The sequence below is a fragment of the Tamandua tetradactyla genome, chromosome 2, assembly GCF_023851605.1.
Source record: "Tamandua tetradactyla isolate mTamTet1 chromosome 2, mTamTet1.pri, whole genome shotgun sequence".
Lineage (NCBI taxonomy): Eukaryota > Metazoa > Chordata > Mammalia > Pilosa > Myrmecophagidae > Tamandua > Tamandua tetradactyla.
The window spans coordinates 98,243,940-98,263,881 of NC_135328.1; the positions used below are offsets into that span (position 1 = coordinate 98,243,940).

General features: G+C 39.6%; 1 protein-coding gene and 1 long non-coding RNA gene across 2 annotated transcripts in view; one reads left to right on the top strand and one right to left on the bottom strand.

The window, feature by feature from the left end:
- PGM5 (phosphoglucomutase 5) overlaps positions 1–18,750 on the top strand; it is a 165,139-nt gene extending 146,389 nt beyond the window's left edge. Inside the window, exon 11 of the mRNA XM_077148353.1 lies at positions 17,287–18,750. Coding sequence (XP_077004468.1) covers positions 17,287–17,376 — 90 coding nt within the window. The 3' untranslated portion in view covers positions 17,377–18,750. The remainder of the gene's footprint in view (positions 1–17,286) is intronic.
- LOC143673607 (uncharacterized) lies at positions 624–13,461 on the bottom strand. Its single transcript, XR_013170477.1, has 4 exons — positions 13,430–13,461; positions 11,295–11,400; positions 4,802–4,879; positions 624–1,567 (listed from the first exon to the last, which is right to left on the bottom strand). It is a non-coding gene; the product is annotated as an uncharacterized LOC143673607 (long non-coding RNA).
- Positions 18,751–19,942: the final 1,192 nt, after the last annotated feature.

Genomic DNA, 19,942 nt, shown 5'->3' on the forward strand with positions numbered 1-19,942 from the left:
CAAAGGGACAAACATTCTTTCTTTTTCTTGCTTAGATGTTGAAATCTGGACTTACTGTCTGCCATTCCTATGGGTTGTTTTCCTTGGAGCTAAGAGTACTTCCTAGGATGTTATAGGTGTGTAAAAATTCTCTTGGACTGGAAATTTGCAGGTGTTTGCAAGGGACCAGTAACTACATCACAGACCAGCTGTTTAGAGTGTTGGTGACAATGGGCCTCCTTCTAGGGTGTGTGATGGCTCCGGACAGAGTCCCTACCCAGTCTACCTAAATTGTGCAGGCTCTAGGATTTGTGAGGAAATGTGTGTGTCAGTGACAGTTGACCACCACTAAAGACCACTCATGTCAGTCCTGCTGACAGAGCCCACCTCAAATTGCCCTTGTTGACAGAATATACAAAGGAGACTCTTTTTCCAAATCTTATAAGAATATCTTGTCATTGACAACTTATCCCAAGAGGCCTAGTGGCCATAAGAAGCAGAACAGTCATTGAAGAGCTGAAAGTTGTGCCTTGTTCCTGCTTTGAGAAAGATCGACTCTAAGCCCTAAAGACTTGTATTTCACTTCCCACTTCCCCATATGTAGTTGAAAATAAAAACGAAATTGGCTTTGCAAATAAGGGTAAGGAAATTCAACAAAATTTTTATTTCTTTCTTATGATGCTATTTCAGTGATTTTCTGAAATATTAAATATCAAATTCTGATATATATATCTTTGTAGCTTTGCTTTGCTTTCTCCTAAGCACTTGATTAACCTGTCATTGGTTAACCTGACACTGTTTATGTCCACAAATCACTGAATCTTGCTGGATCTTGTTTACTCAGCCTAAAAAGGAAGCATGAATGAATTTGCATTGGGCACTCAAGAACAGAGGGTCACTGGTCATAACTCCTCTCACCAGATGAATGGGTTTGACAAGCTGTGTCCAAAACAATCTGGCTTTCCCAACATCCTCTTCGTTACAGACCAGATACCCAATGCAACCAGATTTCTGTGCCTTTCAGCAAAAACCTACTCAAGCTTCATGGTTTGGCAATTCAGGCTGTCTTTGAAACAGTGCCTTTCTTTCCCACAGAGAAAAGCATTTGACTTATTTTAAATAAGAGTGTATCTTGGCAGATAACTCCTGGTGGTAATTCTGGAGGTTGGCTGTCACCTTCAGAAGAAAGCTCTGGATGAGCACATGCAATCAACAAGCATCTGGAATTGGCCTTGCCTGGGCCCCCCACCAGAGTCATGCTTCCCTTGTGTGGGGAACACAGGAGCTGGCCAGTCAAGGGAAGGAATGTGGCTATTTTAGCTCCTCTGTCCACTGTTGATTCCCTAATCTCAGAATGCTCCGGATGCAGGTAAGGGGTTCATGCCCTTTGTGAACCAATACTTAGGCATTTGGGGAGAGGGAATGCAATGAACAAATCATGAAGTTCTTGTTTTATGTTTCTTTTTTTGTTTGTTTCATTTCTGAGCATTGTTGTTGGTAGAAATTATCATGTGAGACATTGTTTGGTAGGTTGGTTGGCACCTGTGTACACCAGACTCCATAGTATGGGAATAGGAGGTAGATGAGGCTGCGAAAAGGAAAAGAAGACAAAATCATTGTCAATTTTTCAGGTTGCTAAAATTTTGGGTGGGGAGGGGGCACGGAGATTATTTTTCACGTACTATTGAGGGAGAATGGCCTCCTGTTTAAAAGGTTGGGCTTTGAATCAGTTATCCCTGGTTTTGAACCCAGTATAGCCAATTTCCAGTTCTGTGATCTTAGGCAACAAGATTCTCTAAGTTTCAGCTGGTTTATCTGTAAAATGAATATAAAAATACTTTTTGTTTCATAGGATTGTTGTAGGAATTAAATGAGGGAATTCATATAAAGTGTTTTTCACAATGCCTCAGCAAATAAGAGTTGTCATGATTACTGCTTTTGCCATTATGTTCACTAATGACAGTGTAGCTCAGTTTCCTAGTCACATGAGGACAAAAGTTCTTAGAATAATTAGAAGCTTGTTTTATAATGGAGTCAACCTGTCTCATCAGTTCTTCTCCTATTGACTTTTGAGAGAGCCAATTGGATCCTTGGGAGATGTCCCAAGAAAACTGACAGCTTCTAAAGACTTAGGTCTTAGAGTGGAGTTGCCAGGGCCCCTGTGACATGGTGTTTTAGATATCTACTGCACTGTCTTGAAAAAGATTAAAAAATGAAGGTGAAACCTGCTACCTGTCTCTCCATTCTTCTCCCCTCCTTCTCTCACTCCTCCTGTCTTTGGAGTCTTTTACCATAAATCCATGGAGTTCATGGAACAACTTTCTGCCCTCTTGCTTGGAGCAGGAGGTAATTGGGTTTATTCAAGGATGCTGTCTTACCCAAAATACTATACAGTTTGTTGGTACATTGTTCCCAGCTCATTTACCAAAGAAAAAGGGTTTAGAGACTAAAGTAGGTGTTAGATGAAAGATGGGTTGATTAGGAATGGATTTCTGGAGTCTCCTTTGCTGGTCGTGATCTTGCTGCCTTAAAAGTGCTCCACAGAAATGGATCCCTTAGAACAGGAGTCAGCAACTTTTTTTTTTCTTTTTTTTTCTTTTTCAGGAAAGGGCCAGATAATAGATAGCTTAGGTTTTTCAAGCTATTCAGTCTGTATTGCAACTCCTCAAATGCCATTTTAGCACAAAAGCAGTCACAGACATCCTATAAGCAAATGGTGTTCCAAGAAAACTTTATTTATGGACACTGAAATTTGAATTTCATATAATTTTCACATATCACAAAATATTCTTCTTCTGATTTTTTTCAACCATTTAAAAAGGTAAAACCCATTCTTAATTCATTGGCTGTACCAAAAAAAAGGCAGTAGTAGAATCAGGCAGTAGAACATTGGTGTGCTGACCCCTGCCTTAGAGGCTAGATATGACACATTATGCACAATTTCCATTTACATTCAGCGAAGCATACAGCAAAATGAATTTGGCTAAAGAATAGCTTTTATGAAAGGTAATGTTACGTTTGTATCCATGCTTGAACTTCTACCCATGGATGAGTTTTAAAGTTGTAGGTAAAAAATCTAAAAAATGACTTATGGAAATCTCCAAGATTGGCCTCCAGCTATTGAACTTCTCTCTTCAGTTTTGATTGCAAGAAAACATGAAAGGAACAGGCCTTAGAATGTGTTTGTATTCAAGGAATTAAATTCCTTTTTCAAGTTTTTGGTTTCTTGTAGGAGTGTTCATTCTTTCTTCATTCAACTGTAAGGCAGTTGCTTACAAATCATTTTCAGATGAAAGGCACTATAACTGAGCTGGAACACAAAAAGCAAAATGTAAAGGAAGAACTAATGGATAAATGGATGAAAAAGAAAATATGAAAGAGAGCCCTGGTGAATACTTAAAACAATGTGTGGGAAACGCATGTGTACCATTTCAGCAAGGCCAGCCCAGTGGCACAAAGCCAGGGAGTGCCTGAATTCTGGTATGAAAAGGGGCTTCCAGGAAACAAGGTGCCTTTGCATTTCAGATGCTTCATCAGTGATTCTCTAACCCACTCTCCAAAGAAGGCCCACATCCCTTAGGAGCCACAGGTCTGTTGTTCTGTGTTTGTTTTTAGTTACATTCTAGGATGTTCAGTGCTTTGGTTTGCTGACACTGCTGGAATGCGATATATCAGAAATGGGTTGGGTTTTACAATGGGGATTTATTAGTTTACAAATTTACCGTTTAGGGCCATGAAAATGTCCCAATTAAGGCATGAAGAGGATAATACCTTCTCTGAATAAAGGCCCATGGCACCTGGGGTTCTTCTGTCACATGGGAAGGCACATAGCTGGCATCAGCTGGTTCTTTGCTCCCAGTACTTTCAGCTCCTGGTTTCAGGGGCTTTTTCTCTGAGCATCAGTGGGCCTCTGTTAGCATCTCTGAGGTGTTTTTCTCTTTCTCCAAACTCTCTTGGCTATTCTGTCTTTTATCCTCTCGTGAAGGAATCCGGTAAAGGATTAAGACCCACCTTGAATTGGATGGGTCACATCTCAATTGAAACAACTAATCAAAACGTCCTACCCACAATAGACCTGTACCCATGGGAATGGATTAAAAGAACACAGCCTTTTCTGGGGTACCTGAACAGCTCCAAACTACGACAGTCAGTGTGGTGTCAACAAGAGCTGAGACATCTTGTGATTTACTAAGATTTTCTAGCTGTATATTTTATACTGTCTTTACCACATGGGCATTTTTATATTGGTGAATTAAGTCACTGTCCCCAACTTATATTATCATAGTATATATTTCATACGAATTGTGCTTTCTAACATGCAGTGGTGATGGATTCACTGTCCTTTTAGTGGATACAATTAGATAAGAGGTTTAAAAAGCAGGTATATTTTATGCTGATTTTAACAGCACTTTAAACATTGCTACCCAGAAGGTAGCTCCTGAACCAGCAGTATTGACATCACTTGGTTACTTCTTTAGAAACACAGAATCTCTTGCTCCATCCCAGTTCTACTGAATCAGAATCCACATTTTGACAAGATCCCCAGGAGATCTCTATGCACATTCAAGTTTGATTTCTCATTTCCATCTCCACTTAGCAGGATTGACTTTCCTTCCAGACCAGACAAATCCCTCCAATACAAAACCACTAGGACTTTATAAGGGTGGTCAACCTCTGCCATTCCTTCCCCCTCTGGAAAATTACAGAAAAATGCAGAAAATAACCCAGACAAATGTCTCGAAAACCTGCTCCTGCTTCTCAGTTCAGTTAACACAAAGAGGAACAAAATCAGTTTCACTTTACATCTCCATAGAAACCCTACCTCAGTATCAACTCAGCAGTGTTAGATGATGTTTTCTTCACACGGTTACACTAGTCAAGCTGAGAAGTTCAAAATAACCTGTGGATGAAGTAAAAAAAAAAAAAAAAAAAGTCCTAATTAGATTTTTCCAAGACAGGAAACCTTGTTAAAATTGTGTTTAGACAGTCTAACACAACTTCAATTACTAGGAAAAAGTCAATTATTTATAATACTTAATGGTTATATGGCAGCTGAGCCTTAAAGGCAAAGACCACAAAACAATATGTTCCACTGTCAAAAAAAAGAAGACAATCACATTCCTTACTCTCATAAAATGTACCTTAATCCAAAAATCTCATTGATGGTCTTTATATTGCAGAGAAGAACCTCTCTTCATTTAGAGGGCTCATCTATCTTTTTAGTGTTAATGACCCCCTGTCCCTCTGACAATCCTTACAACAACCACTTCTCTTTCTTTCCAATTTGTTTCTGCTGTTCCACCTGAATGTGGCAGTCAGACTGCTCTAGAATCCAATGCACCCTTAAGGAATGTGTTCCAAACGCTCTGGTGTCTCTTCCTTCTGTTTTCATCATTGCCTTGTCCAAGGGCAATCTCATTGTCTTCCCTCTGGCTGGATACATGGGGCCTAATGCACACAAACCAAAAAGAGGCAGCCTGCTTGGAGCTAAGAGTGGCCACTGACACAGTGAAATGTTGCCTCTCAGTTGAGCATCTTTCACAAAAAGAACTAGAACACTCTGATGGTCTCAATCTCTTCCATCAGAAAAAATAATATGAATTCCATTTTATAGGCAAAGAAGCTGAAGCCAGAGGGGTTGTTGTCTGTCTACCAAAGGTCAGCCTGTTGGAGCTAGAATCTTAGTCCATTCACTTCCCCTGACTGTCTGGCTTCAAGAATAATCCTCATAATGGTGTTAATTAGCACGCAGCACCTGCTTGCCTGTATTAGGACTAGATACAAGGCTTTGTGTTTTCGGGTTAGAAACAGTGATCGTGTTCTTATTCTCAACACAATTCAATTCAATAGTTGCTAGTTTATCTATTCATGTTTTACAAATGAGGAAACTTTGGCCCTGAGAATTTCAATAATCTACCGTTTCTAAAATAGTATAGCTGGTATTTGAACATAGATTTGGTCCGCCCTGTTCTTAACTACTGTGCTATATATCAAAAAATATGCCAGTGAAGAAGAAATAGGATTAATTTGTTACTTGTCTTCAGTCTGTCTTACAATTTATGCACCCCAACCCATCCTCGATCCCCACAATTCCAGGGTAGTGGGAAACTTATTTAGGCCTCTAACCCCCTTTTATGTCTTCAAATTCTTTCCAAAGGATTTTTAAGGCTTTGCCCTCTAGAAACTGGAGAATGCCAAAATACTGCCAGGAACAGGTTGCATCAAATGGCTGTGGGGTGGCGGTTGTTGGGGGGCATGGAGAGGCTGTTAACTCCTTCCCGATGAGGCAGTAGCCCTTGGGGGCCCCATTACAGGCTAAAGGCAAACTGTGGGCCTGGACCTTCAGCCTGGCCACTAAAGATCCCTGCCAAGGCCTTGGTTGTCCCTCAAGATGGGAGGGAGGAAGATCCCATATTCTCAGGGCTCCACTTAGCCACAGGCTCTTTCTGCCTAAATGGGCCTGGGGGCTCAGTATCTCTCCTCTATGGAGTCTCCTGTGCAGCTCCTTTGCCAGACTCAGTGTACCCCCAGGTTGAGTGGAGCCCGTTCCTTGATTATAGTCCTTTGGCTAGGTTGTGGTTGGCGTAGTCCCTCCTGACAATTTGAATCTCAAAGATTAGGAATTGGGGAGGGTCTCGGTTCCTTCCCTCCCAGAATGTGTCTGGGCTTGTTATGCAATTCTGCCAGGTGTCCCTAGCAGTCTTTAAGCTTCTCATACTGAGGCTCTCTATTTCAGAAGAAAAGAAAATTTAAATGTGTATTCGTTAAGATGGAAATCATTTCACTGCTTCTACCCCATGATCACTTGTTGAGTGGTGGCAAATTCAGATACCTACTGAGACTGGCAGTAAATCCTAGATCAGGGCTGGAGGAAGACAAGAGAGCATGGGAAATTGTGGTGGCATTCAGCTCTTCAGTTGTTGCCTTAGGAGTATATGCGTCTGGGGGTTGCCAGATTTTCTTTTAGAAGAAGCAGGATATCTGGATTTTTATATGAAATTTGATTTTGAGTAATGGCAAGGAAATTATTTTTTAAAAAACAAGCCCTGTGTGAAAGGCTCTGGTACTCGTGTACTGGGTGATTCAAACTAATCCTCCCTCTTAAAAGGAGAAAGCTGAAAGAAATATGTTGAAGATTGTTTTAAAAAGTGTCATTGAGCACAAATATAAATAAGCTAAATGCTCCAGGGAAGAGGCAAAGAAAAGTCTAGATTCAAGGTGCGTGTGTGTGTGTGTGTGTGTGTGTATACACACACATTATAAGAAGAGATCATTATATTAAACATAAAAATATAGAAAGTTTGAAGGTAAAATAAGGGAAAAGATAATATAAATAATGTAATATGTATAAAATATATGTATACATATATAGTATATAATAATATAAAAAGTAACCAAAAAGCTAGCTCTATTAGTTTCAGATAAAACAACTTTAAGGTCGAAAGCATTACTAGAGTGCTAGGGGGACACTTCAAAATGATAAAAAGCTTAATTTTAAATTCATAAAGGAAAATCTGTGAAAACTACAGGAAGAAATAGAAGCATCCACAATCATCAACCCTCTCACTAATAATTAGAACAAGCACACAAAAATGTCAGTAAGAATATGGAATATTTGGACAAAATAATGAGCATACTTGACTTAAAGGACATGCAATCAATTTTCATTATTCAAGGTAGTTATGTTCTATGCAGTCTCCACAGACAATGAATTATGCTCCTAGGAGAAACACAGGATTAGGTTTCTTCAAGTTTATGTGAGTTCTAGTCACAGATGCTTTATTTAATATCTATTGTTGATTTATCAACACTGAATGTATAGGCAGCACCACCATAACTTATGCTTAAATGAAGTTTATCAAATTTATCACAGTGTTCTTGCACTTAGGAACACTGGTGCACTTGCACATATGCAGTTCAGCATTATGGTCGGGGGATCATTTCAAACAGAGAAATCATCAAAAAAGCACAAAAAATAAGAGAAATATGGCACTAAATATACTATGAGAAGGACACTTGTTCATAGCATGAGGGCTGAAACAAGAAGGCAGCACTGACTGGGTTTACAGTTCAGCTCTACCACTCACTAAGTAGGTGCTTGACTCTGAGCCTCAATTTCCTCATCTGCAAAATGGGGATAATAGCAGGCTATTGTAAAGATAATCAGATCCATGCATTTGGAGTGGTGGTGCTCACCCACGGGGCTGAGTAGGTATTCGGTAAGTGTCAGCTCTGAAAAATTGCTAACGAAGAATAAGACTCCAGAGCCCAAGGCACAAACCACTGATAAGGGCCAGAGGAGGCTTTTCTTCCTCTCAAGACTTTCACAAAGCTAGTAAATCAATTCTCTTTCTTGCTGTGGAGCCAGAGTTATGGCCTGTATCCTAAACCCAGCCAGGAAACAACATTTTCTGGCTTCCAAAGCTGCTCAAGCAAGAACGGGAATGTATTTGATGTTCATATGTGCAAGCTGCGTATTTGCCAGGGTGAGGCCTCCTGGCAGCCTCTGGTGACAGAGCCACGCAAGCAGGGCTGGGCGCACTGCTGAGGGCCATGGTGTTTCTGTATCTGCCTGCCTGGTGACAAGTGTGCCAGCTTGTTCCTGAATGTTGTTGTCAGCTGTGGAATGCCTCCAGGGAGAGGACCCCCCACCATGTGATGATGTGAAAAAGATCCCTTGTCCTCTGCTCATTAATACAAATGTGCAAGAGCATCTCTGCCATGTGGCTTAGTGGCGATTTAAGGACAGACAGGATGTGGCCTTCAGATTTGGATTCCAATTGCTGGTCCATAGGGAAGAGAGCCAGACAAACAGATTTGATGTCTAAGAGTTGCTTTGATGCCTGTAAATAATCAGGCAATGAAAACATCATGATTTAAAACTAACTGGGAGCGTTTAATATTAATAATATGAATGCTGGTCATTGATTGTTTACTGTGTGATATGCACTTTGCTAAGTGCTCTTTATGTATTTTCTTACTTCATGTTCACTATGACCCTGTGAGGTAGGAACTATTATTAGCACCCTAATTTTTAAAACGAAGCACAGAGTGATTAAGAACCTTGTTCAAGTATGTGCTGGAGATGGAATTAAACCCAGGACCATCTGATTGATGCATTCAATTAATACACAGTATATTATAAGGTCTTCCATATCGCTTAGTTCCTAAGTTCTTTCCCCTCCTAATGAATGGCCAAGCAATTAGTCAGTCTAAGGTATTGCTTGGACTGATGACCTTTTGTTCTGGTCATCTATTATTTAACAAGCCACCTGAAAACTTAGTGGCATGCTAGGACATAGACATCCAAATAGACAGCAATGGTCTTAGCATGTTCCTGGATTCTGTGGGTCAGATTTAGACATGGCACTGTGAGTTTAGTTGAGATGTGGTGTAGGAAAAGAACCCCCCACACACACACATACACACACACAAATTCCCATAATTCAAAGCAAAGCATCAGAATCAACAGAGATGCAAGCAAGGGCTCAGAGAATGGAAAGATCCTACCCATGTGGGGAGGAGGGTCTCAGAGAGATTTACAAAGGAGGCCTTGATATCAGAGGAATCAAAACTGAAAGAACAAGTATGCAGTAGAGAGCCTCCAGTTGCCTCAGGCTGAGAGATGGCAGGGGAGAGGCACAGAGGACAGGAAAGGAGCAGGCAGGGGGAGTGCTGAGTTTAGAGTGGAAAGTGAGAGTGTATTCATTTCCTCTGGTTGAGGAAGAACTGTGGTAAGAGATTACCACAAATGGGTGGCTTAAGCCAACAGAAATGGATTCTCTAACAGTTCTGGAGGCCAGAAGTCTGAAATCACTTTCATTGGGCAGATGTCAGGGTGTCAGCAGGGCTGTTTCCTCCAGAGGCTCCACAGGAGAATCCATTCCTTGCCTCTTCCAGCTTTTGATGTAGTGGCATTCCTTAGCCTGTGTCCACATGACTCCACTCTCTGCTTCTGTCTTCATATTGATTTGTGTGTGTGTGTGTGTGTGTGTGTGTGTGTGTGTGTGTGTGTGAGTACCTCCCCATTTCAAGATGTTTGATTTAATCACATCTGCAAAGAACCTTTTATCCAAATAAGGGAGCTGTAGTAGTTAGGTTCATGTGTCAACTTGGCCAGATAATGGTGCCCAGTTGTTCTATTGCTGTGGACTTAAGTCATCAACACATGAATTTCATCTATGACCAATTACCTCCGTGGTAGGCTAAGGGGAGTGCATTCCACAATGAGTGACCTTTAATTTAATTAGCTGGAGGCTTAAAAGGAAGGTTAGAAGAGAGAGAAGTAGCTCTTCTCTCAGCAGCTCAGCACAGCACAGTCCAACTTATCTTAGAGCTCAGAGCCTAGAGCCTACACAGACCCAGATTTTCAGAGATACACAAAGGGCATGCCCCAGGGAAAGCCATTTTAACCCAGAAGCCAGGAGAGAAGTCCAGCAGACATTGTCATATGCCTTCCCATGTAACAGAGAAACCCAGAGGAAAACTAGCTACCTTTCCTCTGAGGAATTGTAAAATTGTAACTAATTAAGTCCCCTACATAAAAGCCAATGCATATCTGGTGTTTTGCATTCCGACAGCCTTAGGAGACTAAAACAGGAGCATGTATAGGTTCCAGGGATTAGCACTCGCTATCCCTGGGGTGGCATTACTCTGCCTTCCACAGGGGGTAAAACCCAAACATTGAAGGCCTTGGCAGCCCTGCTGAGAGAAAGTAGATGGCCAAGGCCTATTTGAAACTGTCAAAGATTTTTCATCAGGGTTTCACATGGTCATGTATATTTCAAAAAGAAGCCTATCTATGAGAAAGGGAAAAGTTCAGTTTCCCCAAGTGGAGAATTCCTGATATTCTCACAAGCAGTGGAGACAGCCAAAGCAATAGGCCGAGCCTCAATCTTGGTGTTTGTTCATATGAAACTTAACCCCGCAAAAGATAGGCTAAACCTACTTAAAATTAGGCATAAGAGTCACCCCCAGAGAACCTCTTTTGTTGCTCAGATGTGGCCTTTCTCTCTCAGCCAACATGACAAGCAGACTCACTACCCTCCCCCTCTCTTCATGGGACATGACTCCCAGGGGTGTGGACCTTCCTGGCAATGTGGGATAGAAATCCTAGAATGAGCTGGGACTCAGCATCAAGGGATTGAGAAAACCTTCTCGACCAAAAGGGGGAAGAGCGAAATGAGACAAAATAAAGTGTCAATGGCTGAGAAATTCCAAACAGAGTCCAGAGGTTATCCTGGAGGTTATTCTTACACATTGAATAGATATCACCTGTTTAGTTAAGGTGTAATAGAGAGGCTGGAGGGAATTACCTGAAAATGCAGAGCTGTTCCAGTAGCCATATTTCTTGAAGATGATTGTATCAATGACAAAGCTTTTGCTTGATGTATCCTCAAGTTTGAGAATCACTGCCTTAGACTAAACAAAGAGCACATGGACTAAAAAAAGAATGTTTGAATGAAACCAAAAGTAACAGAAAGTAAACCATTCGGATATCAACCCTGCCAATCATCTCACGTAAGTAGGAAAGTCATTGCTTCCTTTGGGAAATAGTAACCAAGTTGATCAAGGATAAACCTATGGGCTTTAACCAAAGTAGGATTGTTGATGCAAGTTGCCCCTAAAGGACCAGGAGAAAATGGCATTTGTCATGAATTCCTGTTTTATGGATGCCAGAATGTCTGTTTTTTCTCTGTTGGATGATCTGCACTCTCGGGGTTCTAGTACTTGTCCTGACACATGAATTATGACAAGTTCTTTCATTCCTAATCTCCTCCCCCACCACCCTCCACCCCCACCCAACCCTGCCTCCCCAAACTTGCACACACACACACACACACACACACACCCCTGGTCCTGCTAATTAATCCACACCTTTTGGAGAGATCAACCCAGTGCTGGGTTTTCTGCAGAACTTCTGACAAATCTTGCTTAATAAATGATTGTTTTTCTGTTAGCATTTAGTTTTTCTCCAAAAAAAATTTCAGTTAACTATTTACTTAGAGTCTTGTGACATTCAGAGCATTTACACCTCTCCTGTCTCTTGCCAGTCAGGGTAAGAAGTTCAGTTTGTATATGGTTTTTTGTTTTGTTTTGGTGGCTTTAATTTTTATAAAAATGGATTTAAAAGCATAATGCAAGAGGGAAGGTGAGAAAAAAGGTGAAAGGAAAAACCCTCTCTCTTCTTGCAGGGGATATGAATAAATTAATACCTAAAGCAGAGCTGGACACGGGAGAGGCTAGCCAGGTACAAAATTTAAGCAGGTGCCAGCAATTTCAGTAATCAAGATAAATATTATAATGTAATATTTTTCAATGTAAAAATTAATGCAAAAATCCATGATAAACAAAATGTTAAAATTTTAAATAGAGACAGGCTCATATTCCCTCCTTAGCCTAGGACACTTAATAACTCAAGATGACAGCAGACATCCAGCAATCCACACAGGTGGTGGAGGGACTTAATACTTATTACTTCTAATGCTTATTAATAATATTGTCAAATTGAAACATTTCCGATGTGGTTTGGGGCAGGCTAAGCATTCTCTGCTTCCTATTCTTGACTATGGAGAAGCTATGCCAAGTACTCTGAGAAGCATTGACTTTAGAAACAAGATCTCAGACTCTCCAATTCTAATATAGTTGATTAAAGTTTTTATTGAATTATTCCCTTTATTCCTGAATAGTCAACTTGGAACTTTGAATACAGTCACATAACCAGGAATGCTTCTTCTCCCCATCTGTCTGTATGTTTTTGATCCGTAAGGATGACTGGTCGGTCGTGTCCTACACCCCTATCTGAGCAGGAATGTGGATGGTACTGGGAGGTGAAGATCCCACAATGTCTCCCACCACTCCCCTTAAACTCACTTTTCCTTGTCATTACCTCCCAACATATTCCCCACAAGATCTCCAGCTTTTGGAGGATAACAGCCAAGAAGTATTGTCTACAGAGACACTGGCTTTCCACCCTGCCACAGAAACCTCCTCTGAGGGAAGTGAGCTCAAAGGACATCTTAGAATTAGAGAAGAAAAACACAATGAGGACAAATAAAGATTATGTCTCAACAGATGATCATGTTTTACCTACTTTTCCTTAAACATCAAAATCAAGAAAACATTAAAAATAGACCTTTTTGTGTATGCTTGACTACCAATAAGAGCTTATTATTATTTGTTTAATGAATTGTTGATTTATAAAATAACCATACATGTACACACACATATTTTCATAAATGTATATTTGTATATTATGTGATTTTTTTATATAAAATAAATATACAGAATTTGAGAGGTGACTCCCTGCTCCTTGGCAGCTCCTAGATTAATTGATATGTACTTTCTATGAAATTCAAAACTCCAAAAGACAAACGTCAGTCAATTGTTTTTCAGCAAAGTCCCTTTTGTTCTTTAATCAAATAAAAAGTAGTAATAGGATATTACTTACCCAAATTTTTCATCCCTCTGCTAGTAAGGATTACAGCTTTTCATTCAGTGAAATGCCCTCCTCTCTTAGGAAGGAGGACAAAGAGAGGTTTATCCTTGATCAACTTGGTTATTATTTCCCAAAGGAAGCGATGACTTTCCTACTTACATGAGATGATTGGCAGGGTTAATATCCGGTGACAACTTTTCCTTTAATCAGTTGGCACTAAAAAGTGAATTTCATCTAATTTCTAATAGAAATTATCTGGATTTTTTCATGATATAGAGTAAGAAATAAAGACTTTTCGGGACATCTGATGCTCTCTTCCCTCCTCTTGTGTCATACATAAATTATCTTTTGATGATGGCATGGTTCCAACATTGTAATATAATAGTGTCTTCCCTAGTGGCTGTTTATTAAGTTCATCCTTTAGCCAGAGTAAGGAAATGTTGTAATATGAGTAATAGCCAAGAATATGTGCTGGGGGGTGGGGAGGGAATTTGTCCAAGATCTTCTTGACATAGCTTGGGAGATAATTCTCCCAATTATCTAAACTGAAAATAGCCTGTGCATGAGACCCAAGATGAGTAAAAAGTAGCTAGATGCTCTGGGTTGTGATTATTCACTGTTGACTTTTTCTTGTAGCTCTTTAAGCTACTTGCAGAGTTCTCTAAATTCCTAATTGATTCTTTCCACTCCATTCTTTGCTCATTAGCCATTGTTCAAATCATGAGTTTCTCATATGCAGAGACAAATAGAAAACAAATAGCAAGATGTTGGATTTAAACCCTACCATATAGATAACTATATTAAATGTAAATGATCTAAATGTCCCAATTAAAAGGCAGAAATTGTCAGACTAATAAAAAATCAGGACTAACTGAAGCTTTCTACAAGAAACCCATTTAAAATGTGAATATCTGGATAGACTGAAAGATAAATGGGAAAATTATACCATGCAGACACTAATATATGGAGTATCATACCTCTTCAGATGGAATTTTGAAAAATGTTTCCTTCCCTGCAGTTCACCTAATTACCCTTAAAGCCCTCTTCTGTACCATGATAAAGAGAAATGTATGGTTCATCAATCCAGAAAGAGAGTTCAAACAGGAAATTAAATGTACACATATCTTGACCATTGTATTTTAGCATAAAACCTATAAAAGTATATTCCTTTGCCAACCTTTTAGGTCCAAGGTGTTTTCTTTCAGTATAGACATACTGTTTGGAATTAGAATGATCCTTCTTCAAAAGATCCTGCCCATGATTCATCATCTCTAATGTGCTCCTGAAATTGCTTTATAGTACAGTGGGAGCTTTACTACCATTTACGAAGCAATCTGAGGAAAGAATTCTTTTATGTTTTCTTCATTTCTCCCCAACATTTTACAGTGTACTCCCCATTTCTAATTTGACAGCATTAGCTAATCACCTTTATCTATTTTTTCCAAACTACTTAACCTATTTTCATTGGAATAATTCTTCCTATTTGTACTCATATTTCATTCGTTTATACATAATTAGATTATATAAGCTCAATAGCAAGTTCATAACGCATGAACATATTTAGGAGCAAACCTGACTCCTGATAAGCATACAACTCAACTACTGAAGGCAGAAGTAGATGAGCATACGAAAGAGTAATTTATTGGCTAGATACATTCAGTGGGATGTAGACAGCAGTCAAGATGTTTTACAGAAGAAATGGCAAGCAAAGATTAATCTGGAGAGTGAAGTGAATTTCAATTATGAAAACTTCTATATTTTTACAATATTGGTTAAACTTGTGCTCCCCTATCCTTTTGCTGATAGATACCAACATTTAAAGATAGGAAATATGAAATTCTTAATATTGAAATTTAGAATTACATAAAACAAAATATGTTTTAATTTTTCCATTCTCTAAATTTCAAATTCAATTCTACTGCATGTTATTAAGTGATAGGATATTATCATTTTAACTTTATCTCTCCCCCTGGACCTCAATTAAAGTGATTAATTTTAATTTCCCACTCTCTGTTGTCTCTGTTGTATATGTTTATAAGTTATATGGAATTATCATAAAGGAGGGGGAGAAGAGGAGGGAAGAGCAGACAGGAAGAGGAAGATGAGTGAAAGCACATAATCTGAATTTTATACAAAATTGGTGCTTAGATCGCAAATAATCCAGATGCCTTTATATGGGTATCATGTGGAATGTGTCCTGGCAAATGTGTCAATGTGAAACTTTTCTGGCAACCAACTAGGTCATTAGAAGGAAAAGAAAGCTTTCTGTTTTTATATACCAAGTTCATGCACGAAGAAAACGGAGGAAAACACCATTTGCTTGTGCAGTTGTAAAATGGACCTAGATTTTCATCTCCCTTCTAGACTCCAAGATTATATCTAAACTTCTCTAATCTAATCATCTTCATGGAATCTAATAATTTAATGCATTTAATTACTTACTGTATAACAATACTGGACTTGCTGCCAGAGTAATCTTTCTAAAACACAGCTCTGATAGTGCCACCTTTCAGCTCAAAAAACTTTGTCTCCCCATTGCCTGATAAATCCTTTTGTCTCACCCGGCACTTAGGTCTCTCCAAACAATGCTTGCTCACCTATCTCTCAGGACTTTCCTGTGTCTATAATCCCCTTAGGACAACCTGGATTGTTTGGGTTGTCTTGTACCCTACACATTTGCCTCTGCTCTTATTGTCCAGCTTGGAATGTATATGCTCCCTTCATTCCTCTGTTTGTTGAAAACAGTTTAGGATTGCAAGTAACAGAATCATCCTTCAACCAAAAAAAAACATGGGTTTTATTTTTTTGATTATGAGATCCTTGTTTCCTCCCTCACCCCAGTATTTCCCATACTTGTCTTCTCTATCAGAATTGCTACATTAGTATTTTTCTTTCAATGGACTAACTTTGTTTTGATTTAAATCTATTTATTTGTACTAGAAAGCTTATTTCAGTGCTCAACTTGGAAAAAACAGAGTCACTTGATAAATATACACTTTCCATGAAAGTAAATTCAATAAAAACATACGGTGACATTACATTTTAGCTAAGATAACTCTCAGAGGCATATCCTGTCTTGGTTAATGTGTTAAAGATTGACAGCAGTTTCTCCTTGGTGAAATCACAAGTCTTATAGAAGGATAGAAAATGGACTGACATCACTTTTTTTATAAGGAATGTCATGCCCATGTGCCGTCTCCATACCAGCTCCATACCTTATACCAGCTCAAATCATCTTGAGTGGTATTCCACATTTTGGAAAACAGTGTCTTACGCCTATGAATTATAAACAGCTAAAGGATAAGTAATCAGTCTTACTCCTCTTCATGTCCTTTGCTGTTTCAAAAATCTGTTCCTTAGGCCTCTAAACCACTCCATTTTCTCTTAGGGAGCATTAAGATGCCTCATTAGACACCGTGTTATATGATGGGAAGAAATGACCAGTTATTTCTGTAGCCGATGAGCTGGTCTGTCTCTTCTGAAACATCAAGACTGTGTGTTCTTCATGCTCATGGTCTTAAGATGGAGAAGGTCTTTTATCTTCAAGTTATATGCACGGTGGGTGGATAGGTGTAGCAGAAGACAACTTTGTAGGGTTTTCTGAACGTCCTTAATTCACAATACTCTGTTCATGAAAAGCTTGGGTAGTTGCATTTTATTTATTTATAGTTTGGAGTTGGATGAGACTTTGGAGATCTTCTCTGGTCCAACCTCCTTATCCTGCCCACTCTAATCTCATTTAGGAGGAAAGGTATCCAGTCTGTGATGACCATGCACCAAAGCTGTCAATCAGAATTTGAATACAGATACTTGTATTCAGTACTCCCATAGTGACTTGTGTTGTTCACAGTTTCTTCCTCCTTTTCTAGGCAGTCCTGAGCCCTCTCATAGCCATTGCGCTGAAGATATCCCAGATTCACGAGAGAACTGGCCGGAGGGGACCCACTGTCATCACCTGAATGGCAGAAAGATCACTCACCAGGGCCAAAAGAGAGCACTCGGCAGGAGATGCTTCACCAATACCTTCTTGCTACCTGTTTGTGCCTTTTATGACTTTGGAAAAAGAAAAAACAAAGATGTTTTGCTGTTGGGAGGTGGTAGGGGGTGGGGAAAGAAAAAAATCTCTGGCTTGTTTTGGTTTTGGTCAGTTCCTCCAAATGTAACAGGGTCTTTAGTTGTCTGTTAAAAGCTGTACCATCATTTGATATCTGTATTGTGTCACACAAAGGAACCTCCTCTTGTAGGAAAGGAGAAGTGGGCTAGGAAACTCATAATCATAACATTTATGCATCACTGGAGTCACGTGAGAAGAGGTTCTGAAATAATGAGAGAGAGAGAGAAAGTAATATTAGAATTAAACTGACCCAAAGCTACAGGTGATCCTGGGCAAGCAGAAGATGCCTCAGAGCTTGGAGGAGGATTTAGCTTTTCACCCTAGACCTGGTTTGTTCTATGATGGGGGGAATGTAGTACCCCTCATGGCCCACTTTCCCCAACCTTCCCTATCCCATCCCCTCCCACCCCTGTGCTACTTTCTCTCACATCTTCTAAAGCTGCCTACAGTTCACAACGGCACACTCCCAGCAAAACATATCAAAGGGTGCTTTGCTCTCTGATTTTGTAAATAGTACTTTAGTGATTAAGCAGGCTGCATTCCTTCAAGTTTGGCTATTCGTTATGTAGGTAGGAGGTGGTTTCTTGACAGGGCTCTGCAAATGAATGCTTTAAATTCTTCAGGACCTTCCTTGGATACTTCCCGGAGATTGACACAAAAGTTTGTGTGAATTCCTCCTGGGAAGACAGAATGCCACCGTGTGCACTAACTCTTTGACTTTCCCAATAAGGGCTTATTTTAATGCATTTATTTGGGCATAGTTCTGATATTATTTGTCATGACTGTAAAAGGAGTAGATGGGAAAAAATGAAGTGGCTGCTGGAAGAAAACATTTTTGGTGGTACTGCTGTGGGCCTGGTGAAATGGAAGGAAGGGTGGGGACCCCTGCAGGAAAGCAGAGTCACAACTGGCTTTCCTTGCCTGGGAAAAGAACATTGCAGCTCTAGCAGCCGCTGCCTGTCCTCAGCCGGATGCATGGGACCTGTTTGCATATGTTTTGCTTCCTTGGAAACAGCACATTCACATGATCAAGCCATTTGCAGAGATGATTTGGTGCACTTTGGCCGTTAAGCAATGCATTATCATTGTAGTCCAGGTTAGTACAAGCAAAAAAAATGCTCCCAGTAAGGTATTTGTTTCTGTTTTCTGTCTATGCTTCTGTCAGAAACTTGCTAGGATATTTAGTAGCCAATAAAAAGAAATTCCTTATTTCAACCTATCCAAGGGTGTGGGCTTTTGCTTATTTCTTTCTTTCACCATTTGAGAAACTCCAGTAATCTTCACCTATTCTGATAAATACGCCTTTCAGAACACTTTGCAAGGGTTGGATTTCATTATTATGAACTGGGACATTCATTAAATAAACAGAACAGAAAAGGTAAACTGCTCAAAACTGCCTTTAGGCATCAGCAGAAATTAAAATGGCATCTAGTCTTTCATTGTAACTGTCTTCATTTCAAAATTATGGAAGAGTAACTTTAAGCTAAGATTCTAAAGGACCAGTTGTGAGATTCTAAAGAACCAGAAGAAAATTTGTCCTATAGTTTTTGTTCTCATCATCTTGAAAGTGGAGTTCCTATTATAACAGCATAACAGCCATCCATTCATTAGACAACTCTGCTTTGGGCTGGGCAATCCGATGTAATCTTAGGCGTAATCAGATGTAGGTATAAAAATATTTTTTCTCAAGTTGCTGAACTTTTAGCCATCTCTAACTTTTAAGTTAAAATGTAAATGACTCCTTGTTTAAAACTTATTTCTTCATTTTAGTATGGAACCATGTATGTCCACCAGCCCAAGTATATATTTATCTATCACATCATCCATCAATTCATGCATTCATTTAACAAACATTTGTTGAGGGTCTTCTCTGTGCAGAGCTCTGTTTTAGGTCCTGTAGGGACATATATGAAATATTGTTCTTCCTCTTATGGGTCTATAATTTGGGAATGGAGGCATGAGAAGCATTCACAAAATAATATAGACTTAAAAATTGCAATAGGTCTTGAGCAAACGTGCTGTGGAAATGCACAGAGAGAAGCAATTGATTCACTGATGGCAAGAAATCAGCTAGGTGAGGGATTCTCAAAAAGTAGAGACTCTTGGTATTTGTAACCATTTACATAATTTCACCAAGGGTGAATATAGCAGGAACAAAGTCTAGTTGTTGAGAGTAAGGATGACTGGGAAGCAGGATTGTTTTGGATCTGTTGAGAGGTTAGCTTGGATGGGTGGGGTAGAAGTGAATACAGGGCTGTAAATATCAGACAGAGCAAACAGTTGGGCCCAGCTATGGAAAGAAGCAGCTGCAAAGCCACCTATTTTTGTAGAGTTGTTTCTCAACTGCAGTGACTGTAGGACACAGCTTCCCTCCCAGCCTTCTCAAATTCATCTTGCCAAAGTGTTATTTC